General features: G+C 41.0%; 1 protein-coding gene across 2 annotated transcripts in view; it reads left to right on the top strand.

Annotated features, from left to right (window-relative positions):
• The window catches only part of LOC106579451 (cytochrome b5 reductase 4), a 44,791-nt gene extending 21,912 nt beyond the window's left edge, over positions 1-22,879 (top strand). For both annotated transcript variants that reach the window (XM_014159384.3, XM_014159375.3), the window contains 7 exons: positions 11,681-11,831; positions 12,162-12,248; positions 12,720-12,881; positions 13,344-20,233; positions 20,564-20,650; positions 21,142-21,303; positions 21,766-22,879. In XM_014159384.3, coding sequence (XP_014014859.1) covers positions 11,681-11,831; positions 12,162-12,248; positions 12,720-12,881; positions 13,344-13,398 — 455 coding nt within the window. In that variant the 3' untranslated portion in view covers positions 13,399-20,233; positions 20,564-20,650; positions 21,142-21,303; positions 21,766-22,879. The remainder of the gene's footprint in view (positions 1-11,680; positions 11,832-12,161; positions 12,249-12,719; positions 12,882-13,343; positions 20,234-20,563; positions 20,651-21,141; positions 21,304-21,765) is intronic.
• The last annotated feature ends 2,863 nt before the right edge of the window (positions 22,880-25,742 follow it).

Consider the following 25,742-nt stretch of genomic DNA (forward strand, 5'->3'; position numbering starts at 1 on the left):
CTCTTATTCATACATCAGCAGAAGCAGGCACTATTCAGATAAATCAGTTATAGGGGGAGATTGCTCAGCCCCCAAACAGGATTGATGGTGTAATTTAGTTTCTATTTAAAAACTCATAAACAGGTTGTTTTATCGCATCTATCCTCCCGACCCCTTCTCAGAGTCCAGCCTTCTACATAGTCAGGGTGCCAGAATATAACCCATCTTTCCTTTCCACCTCCAATGAATCAGATTTCCTGGCCTTTGTCTTGTGTCTTGTCCTCTTAACAGTGGAATCAATACATATCTAAATCCATGACCACCTTCTTCCTGGAAAAGTAATTGTCCTACCAGTCCATCTGCACAGAAGTGGACAGGAAATATAGAGGCTTCTTTCTTTATCTTTCTGTGTAAACTATGCTCACTGTCAGGGCTTCAGGCAATGTAATTGTCCTCATCTGGCCCCCATTACCTGAAAATATGCTAGTGTTGAGTGATGTGTGTGGTTGCCTGGCGATGCAGGCCCAGCTGCAACATTGGGACAGATGGAGGATGTTTATTTCCCAGTCAGTCAGTTAAAGAAGAAAAACATTCTCCATTACAACGAAGACTAGCTGTACAGTTGTCACGAGAATTTTCAATCCCAATGATAATAACTAACAATCAATAAGCTTTGACCAATCCCCGAGGTTTATAAGACCCTGGGTTTAATAATAATTAGGCAAAGTCTCAGCTTATGCGAAAGGTCCGTAAAGTTTATTCACGAGAACGTTCTAAAGTCAAAATGCAAAGAACATGTCATTTTTTTTAACTCACTCCCTCCCTACTTACGCACATACCTACACACAAACAGTAGATAGCCTACGCACATACATACACACGAACAGTAGGTGGGATGTATACTTCCCCATAGTTCTCACCACTGTTTATCACTACCAAGGTGGCAGTTCCATTCCCCCGAGATTAGAGGGATCTTGATGGGACTCCCTTTCCTGCCGTAAGTTTCTCAGAGTTCTAGCCAGGTCAGGTCATATACAGTTGAATTGTTCTTGGTATTTTCTTAGTCTCACACACATTTCTACTTGTCTCGACCAAACCTTATTAGACTGAAGTTTATCATTCTAATTCATTATACATGTTACAGAATCTAATAGTTACGTTTGTCTAATTATTCATTATATATGTTACATAATGTCATAATTACGTTTCAGGGTGGAAATGTTTAGTCATTACCTTTAAACATATACATTCCCTTATCAATCCACTCCATGACTAAATAATACACACTGATACATCAATCGCCATATGGAATCATAAATGTTATACAAAAGCAAACAAAACCAATACATGTATTTACGTCAGATACTCCTCACTGACTGTTCTAGACCTATATCCAATTATAACTCTTCTTTTTAGGATTTTCATTATAATCTTCATTAAATGAACAGTCTGTCTAAACATTGAAGATAGTCTCATCCAAGACGGGCTCCTCGTGGTTAAAAGAAACAGAGCCATCTACTAGGCCTGGAGGCATGAAGGTGTCATCCTACTGGTCGGAGCTTGGAACCGGTCCATACCTCATCATTTGTTGCGTACTCGATCTCTCTAGAGTCCTGGTGATTAAACCTCTCACACATGGGATCAAACAGCATCCACACAACACCAACACACTCATACAGGTGAAAGCAGCCCACAATACGGTAATTACAAAATTTGTCAATTTTCCAAACATACTATCGAACCACCCAGTCAGTGAGGTATCCACCCCAGAGTTCTCCGCTAACTCATTAGCCAATGTGGTTAAAACAGACAGGGCCTTGGTCACTGATCCATCTAGAGCTGTGTTATTCGGATATAAACGGACAGCAATGAACCACTATCATTCTACATACCCTGTCCTTTTCTGCCAATAACATATCGAGAGCCAGCCTATTTTGCCAGGTCGTGAGGGAGGTGGTGGATAATTGGTCAGAGAACCCCTTTAATGCATCCCCGGTTTCATTCATGAATCTCTGTTGATTATAATAGATGTCATTAATCCAATCCACATTTTTATTTATTGTCAACCACCAAAAGAACGTAGTGGTAAAGCCTTCACCTATTTGATTCATAGCTTTGTATTCATCTGGAACTTCCCGGGGGATGCCAATATCATCCATCTAGGCAAAGCTACTCCCATCCTGGTCAAAACTCCTCCTGTGCCTACTTTAGCCTCCTATAACTGGCCTCTGATGACTAACTCTAACTGGTTGGACCAATAACACCGGGGCGCAAGTTCCTAACCACCCTTTTGGTGGTGTCTATCGTATACGTCCTTTGCTGGTACAAGCCATACATCAGTTATAGGTGCTGTGAGGTTAAGAATTTTCTCCTGTCACATTAACAATTGCCTTACAGCCATTAAAATCACCTAAATTCTCGGTGCCAGTCTTGTATCTATAACACTGGTACTCATCAGGAGTTAAAGTGAACCGAGGTGGGTTGGCCGAGTACTTCAATCTGGCCAACCCAATCCCTGTACAGTTGTCTGCTTCCCTAGGAAATTATTTAATGTTTACCTTAAATCATACTTCTTGACCTTCTTTGACTCCTTCTTCTGTAAGTCACTCATCCTGGATGGTCAGTGTAATATATAGTATATCTCTTACTTCTTATCAATGACAACAGCGTCGTATAACTAGTACCGGAAGGTAGTGGATCTGAATATATCAGAAAGATTACCAAGACTATGATGCAGCTCAGAGTTTCTAATATTCCCAAAAAACGCCAACCCTCTCCTGCCCTTAGTCGGTCTGCTAGGTACCACCCCATGCACTTCTAGGAGCACCCACAGTGAGGAACGGTCGGGATAGGGAATCTTCGTTAACCTCTTGCATCTAGACATTCCGCTAGCAGAACCCCATTCCGCCAGCGGAACCCCTAGACAACAGCCAATGGGATCGCATGGCGCGAAATACAAAAACAACTAAAATACCACAATTCAATTTTCTCAAACATACATACATTTTACACCATTTGAAAGATAAACCTCTCCTGAATCCAACCACGTTGTCCAATTTCAAAAAGGCTTTACAGCGAAAGCAAAACATTAGATTATGTTAGGATACAACCACAGCAAAAAACAACAACACAGCCATTTTCTTAGCAAGGACAGCCATTTTCAAAGCAAGGTTAGCTGTCCAAAAGCACAAAACCAGCTAAAATTATGCACTAACCTTTGACGATCTTCATCAGATGACACTCCTAGGACATTATGTTAGACAATACATGCATTTTTTTGTACCATCAAGTTCATATTTATATCCAAAAAAAACATTTTACATTGGCGCGTGACGTTCAGAAAATGTATTCACCCCAAAATTTCCGGTGAATTTACAAAAATACTCATCATAAACATTGACATAACAATTATTTTAAGAATTATAGATACAGTACTCTTTTATGCACCCGCTGTGTCAGATTTCAAAATAACTTTACGTAGAAAGCACATTGTTCAATATTCTGAGTACTGAGCACCATGCTATTCAGTTAGCCGTCCAGCCACGGCATCCCCAAAACGCTGAAATATGTAAAAAATATTATCTTACCTTTGCTGATCTTCGGCTGAATGCACTCGGAAGGTCTCCAACTTCCACAAGAAATGTTAATTTGTTCGATAAAGTCCATCATTTATGTCGAAATAAATCCGTTTTGATGGCGCGTCCAGATCCCCATTCCAAAATGTATCTATCCACCGTCGACGAAAAGTTATAAAGTTCCCTCAGCGTTTGTAGTAACATGTCAAACCATGTTCACAATCAATTTTTAGGGTGTTATAATCGTAGAATTGCGATAATATTCCAACCGGACATTAGCAGATTCATTAGAAAAGAAAAAGAAAAATGGCTAATCCTTCGTGAGTGCGTGCGCAAGGTAAGGCAACGACCCCAGGTCGACCACATAATCTTCCGGGTATTATTCAATCAAATTGCATTCTAGAAGCCTCAAACGAGGTTCTAATGACTGTTGACATCTAGTGGAAGCCTTAGGTAGTGCAACATGACATCACAGACACTGTATTTTAGATAGAACTTCATTTGAAAAGAGTAAAACCCTCTGAGGTCCAACTTCCAGGTTGGATTTTTCTCTGGTTTTTGCCTGCCATATGAGTTCTGTTATACTCACAGACATCATTCAAACAGTACCTAAAAAATGCAAAAACTTCAATTTCTCAAACATATGACTATTTTACACCATTTTAAAGACAAGACTCTCCTTTATCTAACCACATTGTCCGATTTCAAAAAGGCTTTACAACGAAAGCAAAACATTAGATTATGTCAGGATTATGTCAGGAGAGTACCCTCCCAAAAACTATCACACAGCCATTTTCAAAGCAAGCATATATGTCACAAAAACCAAAACCACAGCTAAATGCAGCACTAACCTTTGATGATCTTCATCAGATGACACTCCTAGGACATTATGTTATACAATACATGCATGTTTTGTTCAATCAAGTTCATATTTATATCAAAAACCAGCTTTTTACATTAGCATGTGATGTTCAGAACTAGCATACCCACCGCAAACTTCCGGTGAATTTACTAAATTACTCATGATAAACGTTGACAAAAAACATATCAATTATTTTAAGAATTATAGATACAGAACTCCTTTATGCAATTGCGGTGTCAGATTTTAAAATAGCTTTTCGGTGAAAGCACATTTTGCAATATTCTGAGTACATAGCCCGGCCATCATGGCTAGCTAATTTGACACCCACCAAGTTTGGCCCTCACCAAACTCAGATTTACTATAAGAAAAATTGGATTACCTTTGCTGTTCTTCGTCAGAATGCACTCCCAGGACTTCTACTTCAACAACAACATGTTGTTTTGGTTCGAAATAATCCATAGTTATATCCAAATAGCTCCGTTTTGTTCGTGCGTTCAAGTCACTATCCGAAGGGTGATGCGCCGGCGCGTTTCGTGACAAAAAATCTAAATATTCCATTGCCGTACTTCGAAGCATGTCAAACACTGTTTAAAATCAATTTTTATGCTATTTTTCTCGTAAAATAGCGATAATATTCCAACCGGGAGACGTTGTAACCGTTCAAACACTGAAAGAAAAACATGGAGTCGTCACATGCACGCGCGCACCAGTGTCATTGTCCTCAGAAGGACCACTCTCCAAAACCCCTGCTGTTTTTCGCCCAGAGACTGCAGAGCTATCATTCCATGTTCTGGCGCCTTCCTAGAGCCAATGGAAGCCTTAGAAAATGTCACGTTACAGCAGAGATCCTGTATTTTCGATAAAGAGGCTATAGAAGGACAAGAAATGGTCAGACAGGGCACTTCCCATATAGAATCTTCTCAGGTTTTGGCCTGCCATATGAGTTCTGTTATACTCACAGACACCATTCAAACAGTTTTAGAAACTTTAGAGTCTTTTCTATCCAAATCTACTAATTATATGCATATTCTAGTTACTGGGCAGGAGTAGTAACCAGATTAAATCGGGTACGTTTTTTATCCGGCCGTTAAAATACTGCCCCCTATCCTAAACAGGTTAAGATATCGTGGCACTAAGAAAAATGGAAATCTCCTTTAAGATATCGTGGCACACCTTCGGTCTTTACAGAGTCTGAAGTTCCGGTGTATGCAGATGATACAGTGATAAATGCATGCAAATAGTAAACAACAAGCTTCACAAGAACTCACTACAAAGAAAACAACTGATGCCCCTGAGACAGATGTCTATGTATCAGGGGAAGAGCTCCAGGTGGTATCAGATTTGAAGTACCACGGCATCATACTTGATTCCAACCTCGCTTTTAAAAAGCAAATTAATAAGGAAACTAAAATAGCCAATTTCAACCTAGCTAATTTCCAAAACATATGAAATTGTTTGACTACAGAGGTAACAAACTGTACTTCAAATCTATGATACTCCCCCCCTTAACATACTACCTGACTAGTTTGGCCCAAGCTTGCTTTACAACATTAAAACCCATTCAGTCTGTCTGCAAACAGACTTGGTATGAAGGCCAATATCTATAATCACTGTTACATTCTCAGAAAGCATGAGCTCCTGAGTTGGAAAAATCTTATGCAATACACTGACGCATGTCTTGTATTCAAGATTCTAAATGTCCTAAATGTCCTCCCCTTCCACTCAGTACTTTTGTTAAACAGAAAACCCAAACCTTATGGCAGCAGATCCACAAGGTCCGCCATGAGAGGTGACTGTATAGTTCCCTTAAGGAAAAGCACCTTTAGTCAATCTGCTTTCAGTGTGAGAGCTTCTCATGTCTGGAATACCCTGCCATTAGACACACACAACTGTGATTAATGTGCACTGTCCCTGTAAAAATAAAAATGAACTCAAACTGCAATTCACTTTAATGACCTGACATTGTTCCATGTAATGGAAACAGATTATAATGTTAGAATACATTAACTTCCTGCTCAAATTCACTGGTGTTCCGTTCAGTTTCCGCCTCCTGCGTGAGGTCACTCACCTCTACCTGTTAGCAGCCGGCACGGGGTTCACGCCGATGGCTCGGGTGATCCGATTGGCCCTCCAGGACCTGCGCTCACTCAGGTGAAATACACTGTCATGGCTCCACCCAGAAACAGCCCCTAGTATAGCCCCTCCCCTCTAAGTACTTCATGTAGATATGAAACTTGGATAGGTGTAAGCAGTATGGAAAGTATTCTATCCTATCAAATATACTGCTGTATTGTTGATCCTGCTCTTTCAGATATGTTATGCATCGTATTTCCTTTCCACTTATGACTGAATAGAAACTGAAGGAGGCTGTACTCTGACTGCTGTGTTATTGCAAGGCTGTCACTGTTCTCTTTCTGAGGATGTGTATACATTGTAAAGGACAAGGTTGTTCTGATGGCGTTAATGTGCACTGTCCCTGTAAAAATAAAAATTAACTCAAACTGCAATTCACTTTAATGACCTGACATTGTTCCATGTAATGGAAACAGATTATAATGTTAGAATACATTAACTTCCTGCTCAAATTCACTGGTGTTACCGAAACAATAAAACCAAGAAACCATAATCAGAAACTATCACAAAACTTTTACGATTCAACTATTCAGACCTGAATCTCTTACAACCGAATATAACCCAGCGAGCACAACTAACTCACCTATTCTTACCAGTAGGCAAAAATATAACCCCTACTCAAACAACGTTCTGCCTTACCTCTAGATCAAGTCACGCCTCATCTTCTTCTTCTTCCTCCTCTGAATCGGGCTGTGGGCGCCCATTGTTCTTCTCTCCCTTCCCACCCCGATTGTCATGCCTGCCTTTCCCCTTATGTCTGCAGTTTCGGTGATTGTGTCCTACTTTGTTACAGTATTTGCAGGGTGTTTTACAGCCCCTGGCGAAATGTCCTGTTTTATCGCAATTAAAACACTTTCTATCGTCTGATCATGTCCATTTTTTCCCTTCTCTCTTAGGTCCCTTTCCCTTAAAGCCTCCTTTATGCTTATCTACAATTACCCCGATAGTTACTATTAGCTGCTCTGCTCCTTTCTGTTCTTTCTTTTTACAGTCTCGGTGATTATGGCCTACTTTATTGCAGTGTTTACACGGCGCCTCACAATCTAGCAAAATGACCCGGTTTGTGACAGTTAAAGCATCTATCTCCCCCTCTCTCTTGACTGTCCACTTTTCTCGACTTTCTCCCTTTCTCTACCTCTATCCACTTTCTCAATGAGGTTGCCAAATCCTGTCCTCCTTTCTGTGTCTCTTCCTCCCTCCCTCCCTCGGCTTCCTGAGGACCAGCATATGGGGAGGTAGTGACGGGACGGGCGGCACCGGGTTTGGCTGCCCCGTTTCATCACCGCCACCTCGTCGTCTGGACTTTCCCTCCCCGCCTCTACCAGGGAGGGGTTTAATTTGGGTTTAGGTGGTGTCTCTGTGGGAGCCGTGGGAGTCTTCTCTGTCTGCTCCTGGCTACCTAATTCTTCCCCCTTAGTAGCTACCTTTTTCTTTGCCCACTCCGCTCTCTTTTTAGCTTCAGCCAGCCACACACGAGTGGTGTCGAGCCCCTCTGCCTGTTGCTTCTCTGCCTTGTCCCCACATACCCTATGTATCTGTTTGATCATTAATTGCAGTTTTTATATATTTAAACGTCCATCAAATGTGTACTTTTTTCTCCATTTCGGGCCAAAATAGATATTTATTTTATCCTTGCCTTGCATATATCTCTCATCTCCGGTTAATTCCGGAATCCCCTTAGAGGATTTACTACCCATGTTTATTCAATTACTATTGTTGTTATTATGCTTCTCCTCACAATCTATGTGTAAGTGCTTTTACTCACTATGTGTGTGTGCTTTCTACCGTTATTATCCTTAACCTATGTTGATAAATACCTCCCGTTAATCTCTCCTAGAATTTTAGAATAATTATTTGTATGAATCCTGATATATTATTTAGGTCTCACATGTATACAACCACAAGTTCTACTTATTTTTTGTTGTTCCTTATGACTTTTGACTGATCAATATATCTATCTCACACGTAAATAATTATCTTCTTATCCTCGTTCAAAACTTTCTATGTTTGTGCTTTTTAACCTGATATGGATAGGGGGCAGTATTTTCACGGCCGGATGAAAAGACGTACCCGATCTAAACTGATTTGGATAGATTTGGATAGAAAACACTCTGAAGTTCCTAAAACTGTTTGAATGGTGTCTGTGAGTATAACAGAACTCATATGGCAGGCAAAAACCTGAGAAAAAGTCAACCAGGAAGTGTAGGATCTGAGAAATGTAGTTCTTTTTTCTAGTCTCTTTCGAAACTACAGTGTCTGTGCTGTTACGTTGCACTTTCTAAGGCTTCCATTGGCTGTCTAAAGCCTTCAGAAAGTGGATTGAGCCTTCTCCTGTCTTTGGGCAGAGTATAGGAGCTCAGTTACTGAGTGGTCTGCCTGAGGACAAAGAGATTGGATATGCGCGTTCCCGCGAGCATGCTGTTTTTTCTTTTTCTCCTTGAATGAATACACTATTGTCCGGTTGGAATATTATCGCAATTTTACGTTAAAAATACCATAAAATTGATTTTAAACAGCGTTTGACATGCTTCTAAGTACGGTAATGGAACATTTTGACTTTTTGTGTCTCGAATTGCGCTCGCGCGTTACCCTTTGGATAGTGACCTGAACGCACGAACAAAACGGAGGTATATGGACATAACTATGGATTATTTCGAACAAAAACAACATTTCTTGTGGAAGCAGAAGTCCTGGGAGTGCATTCTGATGAAGATCAGCAAAGGTAATACAATATTTCTAATACTAATTCTGAGTTTAGGTTGCCCCGAACTTGGCGGGTGTCTGAATAGCTCACCATGATGGCGAGCTATGTACTCAGAATATTGAAAAATGTGCTTTCGCCGAAAAGCTATTTTAAAATCTGACACAGCGATTGCATAAAGGAGTTCTGTATCTATAATTCTTAAAATAATTGTTATGTATTTTGTCAACGTTTATGATGAGTATTTTTGTAAATTCACCGGAAGTTTATGGTGGGAATACATTTTCTGAACATCACGTGCCAATGTAAAAAGCTGTTTTTGGATATAAATATGATACTTGATTGAACAAAACATACATGTATTGTATAACATAATGTCCTAGGAGTGTCATCTGATGAAGATCATCAAAGGTTAGTGCTTCATTTAGCTGTGTTTTGGGTTTTATTGACATAATGCTTGCTTGGAAAATGGCTGTGTGGTTATTTTGGTCTATGTACTCTCCTAACATAATCTAATGTTTTGCTTTCGCTGTAAAGCCTTTTTGAAATCGGACAACGTGGTTGGATTCAGGAGAGGTTTATCTTTAAAATGGTGTAAAATAGTCGTATGTTTGAGAAAATTGAATTGTGGTATTTTAGTTGTTTTTGTATTTCGTGCCATGCGATCCCATTGGCTGTTGGCTAGGGGTTCCGCTTGTGTAAGAGGTTAAACTCTGATTCTTCTCACAATCTATGTGTATGTCCCTCCTATGTGTGTGCTTTTCCTTTCTTGAAACTTTATCTATAGAGGTGTTTTTCGATTGGACATTAGGTCTCACACATGTACAACTATAAGCTATTACCCAGGGTGTGTAAGGTCCTAGTTAGCAGCCCATTTTTCAGTTGTTCCTTGTCACCTCGCTATATTAGGCTTCCCTCCTTCACTGGATAATCAGACCTAGGTGTGCGCCTCCGAAAGATCTGCCTATCCCCTTCTAAGCGTATTTAGACAGGCGACCTATATTAATATAATCATGTCTCTGACCTCTCTCATAATTCTATTATTATATTTCGCCTTCCAATTTACGTTTTTGTGCCAATGTCTTTTAACCAGTTTTACGTTTTAGGTCTCACCATTTAGCTAGTTTATATTGGTAGTGGCCACAGATATCTGGAGTCATTACGGACCCCCCTTCCTCCTGGTTGAATTTATACTCAATTCCTATCTCCCATTTACACAGAATACTTGGTTCCCTTTAAAACATTTTTCTCCACACAAAATTCAAAAGACAGGTCACCAGATATAAACTCCTAATGATATTTTAGCGTCTAACTCCGAGTACATTAAAATAATTTACTTCATTTAATGCGATCATACAGATATTATCCCCTATATCCATGAATAAAAAGCACTGATCTTATTTTTTGCAGCTGAGGTTTCAATGTTGGTTGGATCTCGTCACCATTTCTGGCGCATACCAGTTCACCACCGGCCTGTAAAGAACCCTCAGAAAGGGGCCAGGTCTTTAATCTACGGATATTTCATCCACCCGTGCACGGTTTCAGTGTCTCCATGGAACGACAGAAAAAGATATTGAGATCTGGCTCGAATGACCAAGCTGTCACGAGAATTTTCAATATCAATGATAATAACTAACAATCAACAAGCTTTGACCAATCCCCGAGGTTTGTAAGACCCTGGGTTTAATAATAATTAGGCAAAGTCTCAGCTTATGCGAAAGGTCCGTAAAGTTTATTCACGAGAACGTTCTAAAGTCAAAATGCAAAGAACATGTCGTTTTATAACTCACTCCCTCCCTACTTACGCACATACCTACACACAAACAGTAGATAGCCTACGCACATACATACACACGAACAGTAGGTGGGATGTATACTTCCCCATAGTTCTCACCACTGTTTATCACTACCAAGGTGGCAGTTCCATTCCCCCGAAATTAAAGGGAGCTTGATGGGACTCCCTTTCCTGCCGTAAGTTTGTCAGAGTTCAAGCCAGATCAGGTCATACACAGTTTAATTGTTCTTAGTATTTTCTTAGCCACACACACATTTCTACTTGTCTCGACCAAACCTTATTAGATTGAAGTTTATCATTCTAATTCATTATACATGTTACAGAATGTAATAATTACTAATAGTTGCGTTTGTCTAATTATTCATTATATATGTTACATAATGTCATAATTACGTTTCAGGGGGGAATTGTTTAGTCATTACCTTTAAACATATAAATTCCCTTATCAACAGTACAAACAGAAACATCATGAAAGAGGAAATTAACAGACGCTGTGTTCTGTTTTCATTATTCAAGCTATCCTGATTTGTAGTCTATTTTTTTTTTTAATGTATTCTCTGTTTTTGCTTATTCTTGTGTTTGTGTGGTTTCTCAGCTTAATGGGTTTCCTTCTCTCCTCTTCCCTGGTTGCCTAGGTGACCACCTGTCTGTCAGCAGCCCAGATGGTCCGTTCAGTTTCCGCCTCCTGCGTGAGGTCACTCACCTCTACCTGTTAGCAGCCGGCACGGGGTTCACGCCGATGGCTCGGGTGATCCGATTGGCCCTCCAGGACCTGCGCTCACTCAGGTGAAATACACTGTCATGGCTCCACCCAGAAACAGCCCCTAGTATAGCCCCTCCCCTCTAAGCACTTCATGTAGATATGAAACTTGGATAGGTGTAAGCAGTATGGAAAGTATTCTATCCTATCAAATATACTGCTGTATTGTTGATCTTGCTCTTTCAGATATGTTATGCATCGTATTTCCTTTCCACTTATGACTGAATAGAAACTGAAGGAGGCTGTACTCTGACTGCTGTGTTATTGCAAGGCTGTCACTGTTCTCTTTCTGAGGATGTGTATACATTGTAAAGGACAAGGTTGTTCTGATGGCGTTAGATCTGTGTGTGTTCTAGGAAAACCAAGCTGATGTTCTTCAACAGACAGGAAAGAGACATCCTGTGGCACTCTGAACTTGACGGCCTCGCTGCTGAAGATGAGAGGTGTGTGTGTTGCACTGTGTATTCGTATTGAAGGTGGTCATTATAAGGCTGGCTGCGTTAATGTCAGCAAGACTGACCCTCTGTGGTGTGTGTGTGTGTGTGTGTGTGTGTGTGTGTGTGTGTGTGTGTGTGTGTGTGTGTGTGTGTGTTGCCCGCTCCAGATGTCTATGATTGTATGTCTTCATGGTGTGTGAACACTCCCCATCATTACCATATTGACTAGATTCTCATGTGAACCATTACCTGTGAAGCAGCATTAACACATACATGTTACTGTACATGTCGTCTTGCTGCTAGGCTAGGCAGAGAATGTTCTCTATGCTCACTCAGTGTACAGTGTGTTCTGATGATCCGTCTGTCAATTGGTAAGGCAGAAGATGCATTAGTTTGTTACATTCTATGGTTCCAGGTGGAGTATGATCTGTCAGAGCTGTGTGATGGGTTCTGTTCTGCTCTAATCTATGGTTCCAGGTTCCAGGTGGAGTATATTCTGTCAGAGCCGTGTGATGGGTGGACAGGCAGGAAGGGGCGGATTGAGGCCTCCATGCTGACTGACTTCCTGGTTAGGCCTGAGGGGTCAAAGGTCTTTGTGTGTGTGTGTGGCCCCTCAGCCTTCACCGAGCTGACTGTGGGGTGAGTGACACTCCACACCCCTCTACACACTCCAGTTAGGCATTTAGCCGGGCGGCAGGTAGCCTAGTGGTTAGAGCGTTGGACTAGTAACCGAAAGGTTGCAAGATCGAATCCCCGAGCTGAAAAGGTAAACATCTGTCTGTCATTCTGCCCCTGAACAAGGCAGTTAACCCACTGTTCCTAGGCCGTCATTGTAAATAAGAATTTGTTCTTAACTGACTTGCCTAGTTAAATAAAGGCGTAAAAAAAAGGAAAAACATTTCTAAATATAGAGGCCATGCTGTTTTTATGTTAATGTTGATTTAGTAGATTCAAGCTATTTCAGGCTATGTAGTGCAAGGAAGTTAACTTGTATAACATTGGATAACATTTCCCACCTTTAGGCTTTGTCTGACTCCCCCTCTCACCTTCTCCTTGTTTCTCACCTTCCTCCTCTATTAATCTCCCTCCTCTCTTTCTCAGGTTGGTGAGAGAGCATTGTTTCAGTGAAGAGGAGATTCATGCGTTCCAGGGCTGAGTGTCAGTCTCAGACCTGACATATCTCAACCTTACAGTCTGAGGTGCCAACGGGACTTGGAGAGAACAACGTGTGTGTGTGTGTGTGTGTGTGTGTGTGAGAGAGAGAGAAGTGTGTGTGTTTGAGAGAAAGGAGACACAATTTGTGAGAGAGAAGAGATGTTATTAGGCTGCCGGCCAATGTGTTTTTTTGGAACAATGTCTTTCTATGCATTGTAGACTGAGCTGATGGACCTGACTCCTGTGGTTAGCAGCTCTGTCTCTCTCTATTTCTGTGTGTCTCTGTCTCACTCTCTCTGGTGCTTTGAAACACGGATGGACAGTCATTCTCTCTGGACGCCAAGGATGTGACCGCTGGGCTCTCTGAGCTGGTGAATCACACACAAAGGATGAATGGCCAATTACCCAGCAGCACTGAACCCTCAGGTCAACATCATCAGCTCACTGTCTGTCTCTCTCTGTACCAGAACTCTTTGAACTGTCCTGTCCTTGTACACTCCTCTGCTCTGACGAGAGAGAGAGAGGGGTCTGGGGTTGTTTATGAGAGGTCACTACCATGTCTTACATACTGTATCTCAATCTATCTCACAGTCCCACACATCCACTACATTGTGATGTTATTTTTGCTGTCGCTCCCCCCCAAAAAGCAGGACTTTGTGAGTGTTTAATATTTAGTTCTGATCATTACATCTTCCTTTTGTTGAAGAAGTAATGAGAATGTCCAACCTGCTGTTGGCATATGAGACATCCTCCTACAGAGAGTTATTATTATTCAGCTAGTTGTTTTGGCTGTGCTGCTGTTGCATCTGGTCTCTTCTGCAGCCTGTGGTTCTGTTTGAGAGAGACTGATGGTTAAGCAGACCAGTCTTCAGTATCAGTACATTTACAATCTCTCTTTCCTCTTCTCTCTTTCCTCTTCTCTCTCTCTCTCTCTCTCTCTCTCTCTCTCTCGTTGATGTTGTAGTACTCACAGTAGGTGGGGAATACCAATGGGAATACATTACATAACACACTTACGTAAATGTATTTAATTAATTAAATGATATTTTTTACTATATGTATTTAATTCATTAATACCTCAAGCCCACAGTGATCTGATTAAGTGCTTGATGTTTGATGCAGTTAAATGATTCTAAAATGCACCCGGGAACCCTGACCATGCGTCCTTTACTCTTTCTCACTCTTGTGAAATACATGAGGTTGGTAAGGCACCAACTATCGTGATTTCTCCTCGTGGAACATCAAACTGCCAGACCGAACTATGTCAATCCTGCAGAGTTGTTCTATGCTATGAGTGCTCCCTCTGGTAAGATGTAGCTCCTCTATTAACCTAATAAGAGGAGCTCTTATCTGGCTGTTTCCAGCTGCAGTCAGTCCATCTGCCTCTTTAGATGTATCCTTTCAGACGTCATTACTGAGTCTGAAAATGGAACAAAATGTCCATGAAATTGAAGTTGTATTTTCCTGAAATGTCGTTTTGGAGGAAGAATCTTCTATATTGGACATTGGTATCTAGAAAGGATGTTCATGAATGTATGCGATCTTGGCCTTTTCACAGTTAATTTTTCTCTAATTTGTTCTCTGTCGATCGTATGGAAAGTGCCATTTAAAAACCTTATCCTGCGTGGCATTTACTTTTTAATAACATCAAAGTACATAATGTCATGGTCATTTTCTTCCTTTTTCACACAAAATGAATTGCAGCATTTCTTACCACTGAACATAACCCTTTCAAAGATCACACCTGTCAACGTAACACACTTATGACTGAATAGAAACTGAAGGAGGCTGTACTCTGACTGCTGTGTTATTGCAAGGCTGTCACTGTTCTCTTTCTGAGGATGTGTATACATTGTAAAGGACAAGGTTGTTCTGATGGCGTTAATGTGCACTGTCCCTGTAAAAATAAAAATTAACTCAAACTGCAATTCACTTTAATGACCTGACATTGTTCCATGTAATGGAAACAGATTATAATGTTAGAATACATTAACTTCCTGCTCAAATTCACTGGTGTTACCGAAACAATAAAACCAAGAAACCATAATCAGAAACTATCACAAAACTTTTACGATTCAACTATTCAGACCTGAATCTCTTACAACCGAATATAACCCAGCGAGCACAACTAACTCACCTATTCTTACCAGTAGGCAAAAATATAACCCCTACTCAAACAACGTTCTGCCTTACCTCTAGATCAAGTCACGCCTCATCTTCTTCTTCTTCCTCCTCTGAATCGGGCTGTGGGCGCCCATTGTTCTTCTCTCCCTTCCCACCCCGATTGTCATGCCTGCCTTTCCCCTTATGTCTGCAGTTTCGGTGATTGTGTCCTACTTTGTTACAGTATTTGCAGGGTGTTTTACAGCCCCTGGCGAAATGTCCTGTTTTATCGCAATTAAAACACTTTCTATCGTCTGATCATGTCCATTTTTTCCCTTCTCTCTTAGGTCCCTTTCCCTTAAAGCCTCCTTTATGCTTATCTACAATTACCCCGATAGTTACTATTAGCTGCTCTGCTCCTTTCTGTTCTTTCTTTTTACAGTCTCGGTGATTATGGCCTACTTTATTGCAGTGTTTACACGGCGCCTCACAATCTAGCAAAATGACCCGGTTTGTGACAGTTAAAGCATCTATCTCCCCCTCTCTCTTGACTGTCCACTTTTCTCGACTTTCTCCCTTTCTCTACCTCTATCCACTTTCTCAATGAGGTTGCCAAATCCTGTCCTCCTTTCTGTGTCTCTTCCTCCCTCCCTCCCTCGGCTTCCTGAGGACCAGCATATGGGGAGGTAGTGACGGGACGGGCGGCACCGGGTTTGGCTGCCCCGTTTCATCACCGCCACCTCGTCGTCTGGACTTTCCCTCCCCGCCTCTACCAGGGAGGGGTTTAATTTGGGTTTAGGTGGTGTCTCTGTGGGAGCCGTGGGAGTCTTCTCTGTCTGCTCCTGGCTACCTAATTCTTCCCCCTTAGTAGCTACCTTTTTCTTTGCCCACTCCGCTCTCTTTTTAGCTTCAGCCAGCCACACACGAGTGGTGTCGAGCCCCTCTGCCTGTTGCTTCTCTGCCTTGTCCCCACATACCCTATGTATCTGTTTGATCATTAATTGCAGTTTTTATATATTTAAACGTCCATCAAATGTGTACTTTTTTCTCCATTTCGGGCCAAAATAGATATTTATTTTATCCTTGCCTTGCATATATCTCTCATCTCCGGTTAATTCCGGAATCCCCTTAGAGGATTTACTACCCATGTTTATTCAATTACTATTGTTGTTATTATGCTTCTCCTCACAATCTATGTGTAAGTACTTTTACTCACTATGTGTGTGTGCTTTCTACCGTTATTATCCTTAACCTATGTTGATAAATACCTCCCGTTAATCTCTCCTAGAATTTTAGAATAATTATTTGTATGAATCCTGATATATTATTTAGGTCTCACATGTATACAACCACAAGTTCTACTTATTTTTTGTTGTTCCTTATGACTTTTGACTGATCAATATATCTATCTCACACGTAAATAATTATCTTCTTATCCTCGTTCAAAACTTTCTATGTTTGTGCTTTTTAACCTGATATGGATAGGGGGCAGTATTTTCACGGCCGGATGAAAAGACGTACCCGATCTAAACTGATTTGGATAGATTTGGATAGAAAACACTCTGAAGTTCCTAAAACTGTTTGAATGGTGTCTGTGAGTATAACAGAACTCATATGGCAGGCAAAAACCTGAGAAAAAGTCAACCAGGAAGTGTAGGATCTGAGAAATGTAGTTCTTTTTTCTAGTCTCTTTCGAAACTACAGTGTCTGTGCTGTTACGTTGCACTTTCTAAGGCTTCCATTGGCTGTCTAAAGCCTTCAGAAAGTGGATTGAGCCTTCTCCTGTCTTTGGGCAGAGTATAGGAGCTCAGTTACTGAGTGGTCTGCCTGAGGACAAAGAGATTGGATATGCGCGTTCCCGCGAGCATGCTGTTTTTTCTTTTTCTCCTTGAATGAATACACTATTGTCCGGTTGGAATATTATCGCAATTTTACGTTAAAAATACCATAAAATTGATTTTAAACAGCGTTTGACATGCTTCTAAGTACGGTAATGGAACATTTTGACTTTTTGTGTCTCGAATTGCGCTCGCGCGTTACCCTTTGGATAGTGACCTGAACGCACGAACAAAACGGAGGTATATGGACATAACTATGGATTATTTCGAACAAAAACAACATTTCTTGTGGAAGCAGAAGTCCTGGGAGTGCATTCTGATGAAGATCAGCAAAGGTAATACAATATTTCTAATACTAATTCTGAGTTTAGGTTGCCCCGAACTTGGCGGGTGTCTGAATAGCTCACCATGATGGCGAGCTATGTACTCAGAATATTGAAAAATGTGCTTTCGCCGAAAAGCTATTTTAAAATCTGACACAGCGATTGCATAAAGGAGTTCTGTATCTATAATTCTTAAAATAATTGTTATGTATTTTGTCAACGTTTATGATGAGTATTTTTGTAAATTCACCGGAAGTTTATGGTGGGAATACATTTTCTGAACATCACGTGCCAATGTAAAAAGCTGTTTTTGGATATAAATATGATACTTGATTGAACAAAACATACATGTATTGTATAACATAATGTCCTAGGAGTGTCATCTGATGAAGATCATCAAAGGTTAGTGCTTCATTTAGCTGTGTTTTGGGTTTTATTGACATAATGCTTGCTTGGAAAATGGCTGTGTGGTTATTTTGGTCTATGTACTCTCCTAACATAATCTAATGTTTTGCTTTCGCTGTAAAGCCTTTTTGAAATCGGACAACGTGGTTGGATTCAGGAGAGGTTTATCTTTAAAATGGTGTAAAATAGTCGTATGTTTGAGAAAATTGAATTGTGGTATTTTAGTTGTTTTTGTATTTCGTGCCATGCGATCCCATTGGCTGTTGGCTAGGGGTTCCGCTTGTGTAAGAGGTTAAACTCTGATTCTTCTCACAATCTATGTGTATGTCCCTCCTATGTGTGTGCTTTTCCTTTCTTGAAACTTTATCTATAGAGGTGTTTTTCGATTGGACATTAGGTCTCACACATGTACAACTATAAGCTATTACCCAGGGTGTGTAAGGTCCTAGTTAGCAGCCCATTTTTCAGTTGTTCCTTGTCACCTCGCTATATTAGGCTTCCCTCCTTCACTGGATAATCAGACCTAGGTGTGCGCCTCCGAAAGATCTGCCTATCCCCTTCTAAGCGTATTTAGACAGGCGACCTATATTAATATAATCATGTCTCTGACCTCTCTCATAATTCTATTATTATATTTCGCCTTCCAATTTACGTTTTTGTGCCAATGTCTTTTAACCAGTTTTACGTTTTAGGTCTCACCATTTAGCTAGTTTATATTGGTAGTGGCCACAGATATCTGGAGTCATTACGGACCCCCCTTCCTCCTGGTTGAATTTATACTCAATTCCTATCTCCCATTTACACAGAATACTTGGTTCCCTTTAAAACATTTTTCTCCACACAAAATTCAAAAGACAGGTCACCAGATATAAACTCCTAATGATATTTTAGCGTCTAACTCCGAGTACATTAAAATAATTTACTTCATTTAATGCGATCATACAGATATTATCCCCTATATCCATGAATAAAAAGCACTGATCTTATTTTTTGCAGCTGAGGTTTCAATGTTGGTTGGATCTCGTCACCATTTCTGGCGCATACCAGTTCACCACCGGCCTGTAAAGAACCCTCAGAAAGGGGCCAGGTCTTTAATCTACGGATATTTCATCCACCCGTGCACGGTTTCAGTGTCTCCATGGAACGACAGAAAAAGATATTGAGATCTGGCTCGAATGACCAAGCTGTCACGAGAATTTTCAATATCAATGATAATAACTAACAATCAATAAGCTTTGACCAATCCCCGAGGTTTGTAAGACCCTGGGTTTAATAATAATTAGGCAAAGTCTCAGCTTATGCGAAAGGTCCGTAAAGTTTATTCACGAGAACGTTCTAAAGTCAAAATGCAAAGAACATGTCGTTTTATAACTCACTCCCTCCCTACTTACGCACATACCTACACACAAACAGTAGATAGCCTACGCACATACATACACACGAACAGTAGGTGGGATGTATACTTCCCCATAGTTCTCACCACTGTTTATCACTACCAAGGTGGCAGTTCCATTCCCCCGAAATTAAAGGGAGCTTGATGGGACTCCCTTTCCTGCCGTAAGTTTGTCAGAGTTCAAGCCAGATCAGGTCATACACAGTTTAATTGTTCTTAGTATTTTCTTAGCCACACACACATTTCTACTTGTCTCGACCAAACCTTATTAGATTGAAGTTTATCATTCTAATTCATTATACATGTTACAGAATGTAATAATTACTAATAGTTGCGTTTGTCTAATTATTCATTATATATGTTACATAATGTCATAATTACGTTTCAGGGGGGAATTGTTTAGTCATTACCTTTAAACATATAAATTCCCTTATCAACAGTACAAACAGAAACATCATGAAAGAGGAAATTAACAGACGCTGTGTTCTGTTTTCATTATTCAAGCTATCCTGATTTGTAGTCTATTTTTTTTTTTAATGTATTCTCTGTTTTTGCTTATTCTTGTGTTTGTGTGGTTTCTCAGCTTAATGGGTTTCCTTCTCTCCTCCTCCCTGGTTGCCTAGGTGACCACCTGTCTGTCAGCAGCCCAGATGGTCCGTTCAGTTTCCGCCTCCTGCGTGAGGTCACTCACCTCTACCTGTTAGCAGCCGGCACGGGGTTCACGCCGATGGCTCGGGTGATCCGATTGGCCCTCCAGGACCTGCGCTCACTCAGGTGAAATACACTGTCATGGCTCCACCCAGAAACAGCCCCTAGTATAGCCCCTCCCCTCTAAGCACTTCATGTAGATATGAAACTTGGATAGGTGTAAGCAGTATGGAAAGTATTCTATCCTATCAAATATACTGCTGTATTGTTGATCTTGCTCTTTCAGATATGTTATGCATCGTATTTCCTTTCCACTTATGACTGAATAGAAACTGAAGGAGGCTGTACTCTGACTGCTGTGTTATTGCAAGGCTGTCACTGTTCTCTTTCTGAGGATGTGTATACATTGTAAAGGACAAGGTTGTTCTGATGGCGTTAGATCTGTGTGTGTTCTAGGAAAACCAAGCTGATGTTCTTCAACAGACAGGAAAGAGACATCCTGTGGCACTCTGAACTTGACGGCCTCGCTGCTGAAGATGAGAGGTGTGTGTGTTGCACTGTGTATTCGTATTGAAGGTGGTCATTATAAGGCTGGCTGCGTTAATGTCAGCAAGACTGACCCTCTGTGGTGTGTGTGTGTGTGTGTGTGTGTGTGTGTGTGTGTGTGTGTGTGTGTGTGTGTGTGTGTGTGTGTGTGTGTGTGTGTGTGTGTTGCCCGCTCCAGATGTCTATGATTGTATGTCTTCATGGTGTGTGAACACTCCCCATCATTACCATATTGACTAGATTCTCATGTGAACCATTACCTGTGAAGCAGCATTAACACATACATGTTACTGTACATGTCGTCTTGCTGCTAGGCTAGGCAGAGAATGTTCTCTATGCTCACTCAGTGTACAGTGTGTTCTGATGATCCGTCTGTCAATTGGTAAGGCAGAAGATGCATTAGTTTGTTACATTCTATGGTTCCAGGTGGAGTATGATCTGTCAGAGCTGTGTGATGGGTTCTGTTCTGCTCTAATCTATGGTTCCAGGTTCCAGGTGGAGTATATTCTGTCAGAGCCGTGTGATGGGTGGACAGGCAGGAAGGGGCGGATTGAGGCCTCCATGCTGACTGACTTCCTGGTTAGGCCTGAGGGGTCAAAGGTCTTTGTGTGTGTGTGTGGCCCCTCAGCCTTCACCGAGCTGACTGTGGGGTGAGTGACACTCCACACCCCTCTACACACTCCAGTTAGGCATTTAGCCGGGCGGCAGGTAGCCTAGTGGTTAGAGCGTTGGACTAGTAACCGAAAGGTTGCAAGATCGAATCCCCGAGCTGAAAAGGTAAACATCTGTCTGTCATTCTGCCCCTGAACAAGGCAGTTAACCCACTGTTCCTAGGCCGTCATTGTAAATAAGAATTTGTTCTTAACTGACTTGCCTAGTTAAATAAAGGCGTAAAAAAAAGGAAAAACATTTCTAAATATAGAGGCCATGCTGTTTTTATGTTAATGTTGATTTAGTAGATTCAAGCTATTTCAGGCTATGTAGTGCAAGGAAGTTAACTTGTATAACATTGGATAACATTTCCCACCTTTAGGCTTTGTCTGACTCCCCCTCTCACCTTCTCCTTGTTTCTCACCTTCCTCCTCTATTAATCTCCCTCCTCTCTTTCTCAGGTTGGTGAGAGAGCATTGTTTCAGTGAAGAGGAGATTCATGCGTTCCAGGGCTGAGTGTCAGTCTCAGACCTGACATATCTCAACCTTACAGTCTGAGGTGCCAACGGGACTTGGAGAGAACAACGTGTGTGTGTGTGTGTGTGTGTGTGAGAGAGAGAGAAGTGTGTGTGTTTGAGAGAAAGGAGACACAATTTGTGAGAGAGAAGAGATGTTATTAGGCTGCCGGCCAATGTGTTTTTTTGGAACAATGTCTTTCTATGCATTGTAGACTGAGCTGATGGACCTGACTCCTGTGGTTAGCAGCTCTGTCTCTCTCTATTTCTGTGTGTCTCTGTCTCACTCTCTCTGGTGCTTTGAAACACGGATGGACAGTCATTCTCTCTGGACGCCAAGGATGTGACCGCTGGGCTCTCTGAGCTGGTGAATCACACACAAAGGATGAATGGCCAATTACCCAGCAGCACTGAACCCTCAGGTCAACATCATCAGCTCACTGTCTGTCTCTCTCTGTACCAGAACTCTTTGAACTGTCCTGTCCTTGTACACTCCTCTGCTCTGACGAGAGAGAGAGAGGGGTCTGGGGTTGTTTATGAGAGGTCACTACCATGTCTTACATACTGTATCTCAATCTATCTCACAGTCCCACACATCCACTACATTGTGATGTTATTTTTGCTGTCGCTCCCCCCCAAAAAGCAGGACTTTGTGAGTGTTTAATATTTAGTTCTGATCATTACATCTTCCTTTTGTTGAAGAAGTAATGAGAATGTCCAACCTGCTGTTGGCATATACCCTCCTACAGAGAGTTATTATTATTCAGCTAGTTGTTTTGGCTGTGCTGCTGTTGCATCTGGTCTCTTCTGCAGCCTGTGGTTCTGTTTGAGAGAGACTGATGGTTAAGCAGACCAGTCTTCAGTATCAGTACATTTACAATCTCTCTTTCCTCTTCTCTCTTTCCTCTTCTCTCTCTCTCTCTCTCTCTCTCTCTCTCTCTCTCTCTCTCTCTCTCGTTGATGTTGTAGTACTCACAGTAGGTGGGGAATACCAATGGGAATACATTACATAACACACTTACGTAAATGTATTTAATTAATTAAATGATATTTTTTACTATATGTATTTAATTCATTAATACCTCAAGCCCACAGTGATCTGATTAAGTGCTTGATGTTTGATGCAGTTAAATGATTCTAAAATGCACCCGGGAACCCTGACCATGCGTCCTTTACTCTTTCTCACTCTTGTGAAATACATGAGGTTGGTAAGGCACCAACTATCGTGATTTCTCCTCGTGGAACATCAAACTGCCAGACCGAACTATGTCAATCCTGCAGAGTTGTTCTATGCTATGAGTGCTCCCTCTGGTAAGATGTAGCTCCTCTATTAACCTAATAAGAGGAGCTCTTATCTGGCTGTTTCCAGCTGCAGTCAGTCCATCTGCCTCTTTAGATGTATCCTTTCAGACGTCATTACTGAGTCTGAAAATGGAACAAAATGTCCATGAAATTGAAGTTGTATTTTCCTGAAATGTCGTTTTGGAGGAAGAATCTTCTATATTGGACATTGGTATCTAGAAAGGATGTTCATGAATGTATGCGATCTTGGCCTTTTCACAGTTAATTTTTCTCTAATTTGTTCTCTGTCGATCGTATGGAAAGTGCCATTTAAAAACCTTATCCTGCGTGGCATTTACTTTTTAATAACATCAAAGTACATAATGTCATGGTCATTTTCTTCCTTTTTCACACAAAATGAATTGCAGCATTTCTTACCACTGAACATAACCCTTTCAAAGATCACACCTGTCAACGTAACACACAAGGCCATGCTACGTGCAATACTATAACAGTCAAGCTTGAAAAGTACTTGATGAAAGTACCCGTTTTTGACCGGTGAAACATTGACTGAAATGTATTGGGTTCTGGTTTTTAAAGAAATTGAGCTTCACTTGGTTTTGTAGCTCATCTAATCTTGATCTAACCACATCTCTTTTAATGCATATCCAGCTTTGTACATCATTCACATTATAACTAACATGTTAGTCATATGAGCTGTCCTGAAGCAAATGAAAAGATGCACTAAACAGTTTTGTTGTGTTAAGATTCAGAGCTCTGGTTGTTTTGTGTTCAGTTGTTTCTGGCTGAAATGTACTACAGTAAATTCATTCATTAAATCCTTCACCTTAAAGAAGAAGCAAATCAAATGTGCAGGGGAATGATTTCACAACCACACCAGGAAGTATAGGATTTTCAAGACTTACACTGAAAGACACATATGCAAAGCTGTAATTATCCAAGGAAAAATACACCCTGCAGTCTGTCTGACTTCACTCTGTCTGTCTGTTTCTCTTCTCCCTCCGGACCGTCTACACACACAGTGTTATCTTAGTAAATGGCATCATGTTGGTGGCCAGTCCTTCCCTATAGGAGTAAAGGTTCCCCACCCACTAGGCAATACGATGAAATTGCATGTCTTGGCAGATGGAAAATCAAAGGTCACCATAGATGAAAAACACTTCGTCTGGCTCTGATTCTCAATGAGCTTTACGGTATCTACCTTCAGGAGGGGGTGTAGAGAGCGAGTCTGTCAACGGGAGTGTAATAGCTTTGCCATTAGGAATTCTAAGTGGTTAGCATCATTGGAGGGGGAGGTGGCTTCGCAGGGCGAGGGCATGTTCCAAGTTGTACACGGGGTACTTTCAAGGGAAATAATGGAGAGGTGAGGTCACATTGATATCTACATCTGTTGTAATGGCATTACAGATTCATTTCAGTGAATTTGGTTTTACTGATATGACATATGTAGTGCAAATAGCATGTTGTTCCAGACAGGCGAGAAAGCCCCTATCCAGTCCAGCAGCAGCAGCTCTATGAATGACTGAAAGCTGAGGGGAATTGTGTAGGTGAGGAGAGTACCAGTACCTGACACACAGAGTGGTGCTTGAGACTGGAGTGGCACTCACTATCTGTTGTCTGACACCACCACCACTAACATTACTCACCGTCACCACCTCTAATACCTGCTGCTGCATAGCTTGATCTGGCTTGGGCATTACAAGCCTCCATTCACTGTATAGGTGAAAGAAAATACAAATGAGTCTGTTGATTCATATCATCAATATCCTATATATCCTGCATATCCTATCAGTATCCTGCACATCCTATCAATATCCTACATATCCTATCAATATCCTACATATCCTATCAATATCCTACATATCCTATCAATATCCTATCAGTATCCTGCATATCCTATCAGTATCCTGCATATCCTATCAATATCCTATTTATCTTATCAATATCCTATATATCCTATATTTTTTTGTGTTATATGTGCTTCACATCCTTTTTATTTAATTTGACAATTTTTTTTTTTTTTTTTTAGAACTAATTTATATCAAATTTGTTTTTATCACTGTTACAGGCGACAACCTTGTAGGCTAATTCTCTGCTGCTGCAATGTGTAAAGCAATGTAGCAAAGGATATGTAAATATAGCTTTTGGTATGGCCGGTACTTCAATGGTGAATTATATTTGTTTTTCTGGATTAGAGAGAAGTTTGTTATGGAGAAAATCAATCAATCAATACTGGCCAATCAATCAATACTGGCCCCTTAACATTCAGCTTAGTGCTCCCCAGATCCGTCCACTCCAACGTACAGCTGATGTGACATAGTGGAGTAGAGTATCTTTAGAGAGACTCCATTAGAACAGATGCATGTTTTATTGAGCTGATTCCTTTAATGAGATGTCTGATCCACTTTGGACATGAGTTCATGTGAACTATTACACGCAGAATTATTCATCATTTTGAAGTGCACGACCACCACTCCCCAGTGATGTGGAGCTTGATCCCTGTTTCATTTGTCATCTAATTGCAATCCCCTCACGGTGTGAGTTCCACACAACAGCAGCCCCAGTCCACATCCTCATCTTCAAAAGAAGTGGCTTTTATCAGAGAGAGGAGACAAGAAAGG

The sequence above is a fragment of the Salmo salar genome, chromosome 02, assembly GCF_965601325.2.
Source record: "Salmo salar chromosome 02, fSalSal1, whole genome shotgun sequence".
NCBI lineage: Eukaryota > Metazoa > Chordata > Actinopteri > Salmoniformes > Salmonidae > Salmo > Salmo salar.